General features: G+C 45.1%; 1 protein-coding gene across 1 annotated transcript; it reads right to left on the bottom strand.

Annotated features, from left to right (window-relative positions):
• Positions 1–1,418: 1,418 nt before the first annotated feature.
• Positions 1,419–6,377, bottom strand: LOC146163800 (uncharacterized). The gene is made up of 3 exons (XM_083381296.1): positions 5,381–6,377; positions 3,010–4,509; positions 1,419–2,786 (listed from the first exon to the last, which is right to left on the bottom strand). The coding sequence occupies exons 1-3, from the start codon at positions 6,171–6,173 to the stop codon at positions 2,422–2,424; spliced, it is 2,658 nt and encodes an 885-aa protein (XP_083237422.1). The 5' UTR covers positions 6,174–6,377; the 3' UTR covers positions 1,419–2,421.
• Positions 6,378–6,745: the final 368 nt, after the last annotated feature.

The raw sequence follows: 6,745 nt of genomic DNA, 5'->3' as shown, positions 1-6,745 counted from the left end.
ACACGCGACTGAAATCGTTCGACGGACAAAGTGTTTACAAACAAGCCTGTCACCGCGCCAAATATTATTCCGTAATTTCGTTATTAAAGACGTAGGTTACTTGACGCACTGCTAAACGATTACGACATCGTTTGGTATTACACCGACTGATGAATGTGAAAACGTGATATAAAGAGTGTTTCCAGAATGACTTTCTCAATATTAATCTTCAAACAAAATTGTACTTCGAACGTTTCGCTGTCCACATTTTCTCTGTGTCATTTTTAACAGTACGAAATATTACTGTTCTTTTAATTTCAAATGCGAATTAACAATGTTTTATATATGACAAATGTTTTAGTCATATAACGATAACCACTTTCCTACTTGGAGATTGAAACAGAAATTTATTGTTTTGCTAAATCGTAGCCTATGTTATATACATATTGATAAATAGTAAAATTTTGAAATAGGAACTTCTAATACTTTAACCCGTATAGCAATAGCGCGGTATCATCTACAGAAAGGAGCATAAACTTTTCGACTATAAGCACATTATTTTTGTGTTAATTCATTAAAGCCCTCTTAAACGGTTGCTTCGAAACCTTTTTCAGACAACGCGAAATGTCGACACATCTCAGTGGATTCAAACGAAATATTTTTTTGTGATTATTCAATCAGTTTTATATTTATTTGACTACATAATACATAGATCGCTTGTCTGCAACGTAGTACTTGTCCAAGGTGATTAATACTCCCAGTTGAGTTTGAAATAACATTTAAACGTCTGACTTCAGATATAAAATGGCGGCCATTTGATATTTCAAAGAGTATTACTGGGGAAGACCGCAGTGTTAAACAGGCAAACTTGTTTGTCCTAATGAGGGTTATAGAGATGATAAACAATTTATCGTAGTCAAATACGCCTTGTCCAGTCACTAGAAGTTGTTGTGGTGAACGGTCCTGTAGAGAGGGCGGTTTCCGTTACAAAAGAAAATCGTCACTTACATGTCGCTCAAAAGATTTGTCACTTTGCGTATATTCCGAAGAAACCCTACGGCCCAGTCGGTCCACCTACTCAACACTTTCCGGTGATGTAATGTTTTATTTTCGGGGGAAAGCCTGTTGTTGATTCTTTTGTCTAATTGCAAAGATGACATTTTAGCAGCACTGCTTCTTTTGGGAAAGTCCAACAGTCAAATGACTAAATCGTCTCAAGTCTACCTGAATTTTACCAAACGTCTGAACAACAGTTCCGGTGTCCTGCACAAACACCCACCCACTCCGTCTGACTGTTGTCTCGAAAAAAAAAACGTTGGAAACTACTGAACGTCGTTATCTAACGTATTTATAAACTTATTTTTCTATTGCAATTTCCCACGCCTTCGCATTAGATATATTGCAAGATATACCTGCAAAATGCAGCAACAAACTTACGTCTGTGTCTCTTTTTATTTTTGTTGACAAGTCAAAAAGCGACAAAAGCGACAAAAAACAACAATAACACCGATCAACGGCGCAGAGAAAACACAATTTCATGTAACCCAGACGGGCAATAATAGGAAGCAGCCTGCTAAATAATGACGAAAAACGAAATAGTCTAGATATCACAGCAAAGCTTGGAACAATAAAAAATACAATGCTCATACCATACACCTTCTCAGGGGCATAACAAGGTGTTGTTTCGCATTTGCTAATGCTGATCATTGAAAATAATGAATATAGTTGCAAACAAATGCTTCTTTGGAGCATTCACATAATATTGCATTGTGATGTAAAGGCAAAAGGAACACAAAACAGGAACATTGGTTCTGAACTTACGAATAAACATGTAGTTCAACAAAATTTGGTGCAAACATTTATTGGTAACTTATTGGAAGGAACTTTAGCGTCTTGCAAGGCATGTAAAAGCACGAATCAACGTCAAGTTTTACTTGCTTTTTTACACCTATAGAAATCTGCCACGTTGGAATTTTGAAGAACTTGTTGCGTAATAAAATAAGCTTACGATTACTGCTGACATTACACCTGAACGATATATCTTTCAAGCTCATGTAAAAAAGCAAACAAAACGCAATATATCTATGAAGCAAAAATGGACCACGAAAACCTTTAATAATAAAATGGGTAAGCTTCTTAGTTTGTGGCCAGTCGGTAGGTTTTTCGGCAAGAACTTGCCTGTAACACTCTGAAGGTTACCCACGTTATTATGCAATTGCCACGAATTGGCAGCTCTTAATAGGTTTAAAAGATAGAGATAAACACGGTAACAGAACGCTCCCGTCGCGGTAACGGCACGAAGTTTTTAGCTTAATAACAGTTACATCCACCGCCACCACAAAACCGTCTTTTGGTCTGAGAAATTTATGTTTAGCATCCGCCAAAACATCGCGGCTTACAGCGTCGGGTTCGTTCTGTTGTCAAGCGCCAGGCGAAATAAGCCTAATAGGGATAGCAATGCGACGAGAGGCCGCTGCTGTCGACTGGCAGGAACACTTGCTGTTGGCCGGAAATGTGCTCTGACATCGGGTACGGCGAGAGGGCGACCGCCGCCGGGGCGGAGACGGCGTTTTGTCCTGCCGAAACCCGGCTCCGTGCTTGCTTGCTGCCGCCGGCGGTCACCTTCTTGGTCTTGACCTTGTCGTGGATCTTCTTGTGGCGTTTGCACTCGTCGCTTCGCGCGAACCGCTTCGGGCAGATGGTGCAGTGGTAGGGCTTCTCGCCGGTGTGTGTGCGCATGTGCGTGCGCAGGTGGTCGCTGCGCGAGAAGCGCCGGTTGCACTCGGTGCAGAGGAAGGGCTTGTCGCCTAAAAACGAGAAAAAAAACCTTGTTTTTGACTTGACCAGTAAAACAGCACACAAAAATGTTTGTCTTTCATATTATCGAAAATTAATCAAAAAACTTTGAAAAAATGTATTCACTTATATTTAATACAATTTGGAATAATTGTCAATCACTAAAATGTAGTGCTTTTAAAATAACCAAAAAATAAAAATAAAATTTATTTTAATTAGGAATCTTTAAATTACCTGTGTGAATTCGTACGTGGCGGTTGAGTTCGTCGGTGCGCGAGAACTTCTTTTCGCAGCCGTGCATCGGGCAGGCGTAGGGCTTGTCGTACGGGGACTTGCCCGACTTGCCGCGGCCCTTGGGCGTCTTCTTTGGATGCTCGAGGACCGATCGTACGTGGAAGTCGGAAATCCGCGTGTCGGGGTAGGAAGGCACTGCGAAGCTGGCCGCGTGGCAGTTGCCCCTGTACGCGTGCGCCGGGTGCCCGAACTCGACATTGTCACTGAGGTTTATTTCGGGCGATAGGTAGGCGTAAGGCGGCGGCGGCGCCTTGACCCCGGCCGGCGAGCCTAGCTCCATCTCGAAGCCGACGGCACTAAAGGAGGACGACTGCAAAGGCTGGAAGACGCGCTTTTGGAGATCGTGCGATCCGTAAACGTCCGCGGGAAAAACGTCGCCGCAACCCGGCGTGCGCGAGGAAAATGGCCGGGAATCGAAGAGCGGTGGCGGCGGCACGTTACTGTGGCACTGGTAAAGGGGATCGACTTCTGAGCTCCTCTCGAAGCTGGTGCAAGGGTAAGGCACTTGGTCGCCGCTCGTGAGCACGATGTTCCCGTTGTAGATCTTTTCGTCTTGGGAATTGCTCGGCATTGTCGGGTTGAAGATATCGACGCGCTCGAAGGTGTTGCAGACCTCGTTGACTGGGTGAAACTTCGAGGCGAACTTATGGTATTCCAGTTCAGCCTGTGTGATTTGTCCGGCCCGATGCTGCTCGGTCAAGTCACAGGTCTGCAGCTGTTGGTCACTCAAAGGCTCGTAGACCTGCTGTTGTCCAGGCGAATAGGGCTCACGCTTAATTGCCGACGACTGGATGTTGACTTGGGGGCTGGACTGGATCACCGAAAACAATTCCTGGTGGTCTGAGCTGCTGGTCGGCGCGTACAAGGTGTCGAGCCCGTCGATCTTGCTCGGAATGCTGCCGGCAAAAGCGGCCGGCGCAATTTCGCTGCCGCTTGCCTCGCACTCGCCCCTAGCAGGAGAATCGGGCGCGGCAACGTGGCTTGACGCTTGGGAGAAAGTCACAAACGGCCGCGGCTCAGAGACCGGTGCGCCCGGGTATTGTGTGGTGGAATAAGCGCGCGATATTACCGAGGCGTGCCTTGCCACGGTTGGGGGACTTGTGGTGCGCGACGCTTCGCTGCTGGGCGGGGACGAGTACATCATTTGTAATCCACTACTACGGGAATAGATTTGCGGTTGCTGTTCCCGCGTTTGAAAGCTGGAATCAGGGCTTGGCGCTGAGCACATCGAAGACGCTGAAGGGGAAGGCTGGTATCCATTGACTGAGTAGGCTCCCTGCATGGCGCTGTCCAGTGCTGATTGGTTGGAGTGCATCAGGGCTGACATTGGTCCGTTTGTGTCGGCGGCCAGCATTTCTGAAGTTCCCAATACGCTGGGAGTGGACATAACGTGGCCAAAAGGCTCTTGTGGAGTCAAATACACAGATTGCATTGTTGTATCTAGAAACAAAATCAATTTGCTAGTTTAAAATATTTACTTACTAAACTATTTCCACTGTGCCACACTAACAAAATACTACACTGCTGACATAATAACGGTAATGCTGACTGGCATAACACAATATTTATTTACTTATGCGACGCTATTTTCTTTTTGGACTAAGTTCCCTGTTGACTGCATTTCGCGTTTGACCGAGTTTTCAGCCTTGTTTTGGCAGATAAATACCAGGCAGAAAAAAAGATTTAATTGAATAATTATTTTCCACTTGAAGGTATAGACAGCCAATACGCGTTGTGTTGAACCGAACGTCATAATTGCCATGTTTTACCCTTTAATGGCGGCCTTATACATCAATTCGTTGACGTATAAGGCAATAAGGCTAATCGGGGCAAACAAAAAATTACTGGAAAATAATATGCGACAGCGCCTCGACAAGCCTTAAGCCAATGGCGACGCTCGCTAATTCGAACTTATTACCGTTAATTGCTTTAAAATGGCGGCCTCAAGCAAGTTAAATCTCAAGTGGGCGGCTATTATCGCGACATTGTAGTTTGTAAACTAACTTTTTGCAAACAAATAATTTGAAGTTGCCTAGCATCCGTAAACTTATGATGTCAACGCGACTAGAATGTTTTTTCGAAGAAGATAGTGTAAGAATATTGCCGGGGGCTACGAGAAAAAATGTGCAAACAGTTTAACCGCGCTTTTAGAGCTTACGTTTTTCGTTAGTGGAAAAGTATGTGTTATGCGCAGAGGAAAGTCTACTATAGCTTAATAATGGTAATCACTAACTTTAACTAATACAACATAAATTTAGGGTTAATCAAATGATTCGATCCCATATGGTTTTAATTGGAAACACGTATTCACCTTGTCCTTCGGTGGAGAGCGACGGAGCCTGTGAGTAGGTGGACAGCTCGCTGCAAGACACCACCCTTGAGCGCGAACCAAAATGGCGTTGGTTCGAACCGAAACTGTCGCTGTCGTAGCTGGTCGAGTAGGACGAAATGTCACTTGTGCTGCCCACTGACAGCCTTGGGTCCCTTGTGAAGGGCGCACTGTTATCCAGTGTGCCTGTTGCAGGTTGAGTGTCGGTGAATAAATCGTCCAATGGCGAACTGTTGTCCCGGCTGTTGAGCCGCTGGCTTTCAGCAGTCGCTGTTGATTCAGCTTGCAGTAAGTTGCGACCGTCCTGAGCGCTGGCAAAACTGACAGTGCCAGCAGTAGTTGGTTTCAGAGTGGTGGTAGCAGCAGCAGATAAAAAATCTAAGCCACCCACGCTACTCTGTGAGGATGCAGCGGCGGTTCTGTCTTCCGTGTTTGTACTGCTTTGCGTATGTATATCTGATGACGCCGAAGTGTTACTAACTTCTGTCGTCGACGACGACGTTGCGTTTGGACAAACGTGGTTGGTGGCTGGCACAAGAAACTGATTGCTGTTGTTGTCGTTGTCCTGGTTTAAATTAAAGACGTCAAAATCGCTTTCGGGCCACAATAGGTCGTAGCCGTCTCCAATCATCAACTTATGATTTGTTTTCAGTGATAGGTTAATCTGTAACTCGCTGTCTTCTCCGATTGAACACGGCGAACTGGGTGCACCGTATTCCAAAAATTTCCAAGCTTGATTATCCACTGCCAACGATTCACCCATCTGAGCCAACATTCGGGTTGTTTCAGTGATATCGGTCGGCAAAGCGCAATAGATGTTCCAACTGAAAGAATCACCTGACTTTGAGTCATATAAATGTGTGATGACTCACTAAACTCTCTGAATTGCAATTGAAATCCAATCTTGACTTGTCGCGAAAAAGCGCTGCACTCAAGGTTGCATGCTACGATAGGAGTCTGCTGTACCTGACTTAGCCAAGCGCGTATTGAGAATGAATGCCTGTGCGCTTGCCCGCGACGGTTTTATCAGAGTCTACCAGCCATCGGGGTTACGCTGCCTGACGTCACGTCTCACGCACAATGTGGAATTTCGCGATTTTGTGCCGTTTAATCCTACAAAAACGCGTTGATTTTACTACCAATGTGTCGAAAACAATCTTTCTAATACATTCAGGGTAATAACTTTTCGAAAATTCCTAAAACCAAGGCGTAATTTCGAGTTATGTACTTCGGCGCTCGTGTTTCTCCTTTACGGGCTTTTTCTCCGTATTCCAAATATGGAAAACCTTCGCGCCGAATCGCCGTTTTCTCCCAGCGGCGTCGGCACCTTTCGCACACGATCGCTTT

Source organism: Ascidiella aspersa, chromosome 2, assembly GCF_963924565.1.
Source record: "Ascidiella aspersa chromosome 2, kaAscAspe10.2, whole genome shotgun sequence".
Classification (NCBI taxonomy): domain Eukaryota; kingdom Metazoa; phylum Chordata; class Ascidiacea; order Phlebobranchia; family Ascidiidae; genus Ascidiella; species Ascidiella aspersa.
This window is presented reverse-complemented; position numbering and strand designations above follow the sequence as displayed.

Excerpts from the sequence above, each read along its gene's own strand:
- LOC146163800 (XM_083381296.1), bottom strand. The coding sequence starts at position 6,173 with ATGTTGGCTCAGATGGGTGAATCGTTGGCAGTGGATAATCAAGCTTGG. Across the intron at positions 4,510-5,380 it reads GCTCTCCACCGAAGGACAAG|ATACAACAATGCAATCTGTG; the intron begins GTGAATACGTGT and ends TTTTGTTTCTAG. Across the intron at positions 2,787-3,009 it reads CCACGTACGAATTCACACAG|GCGACAAGCCCTTCCTCTGC; the intron begins GTAATTTAAAGA and ends TCTCGTTTTTAG.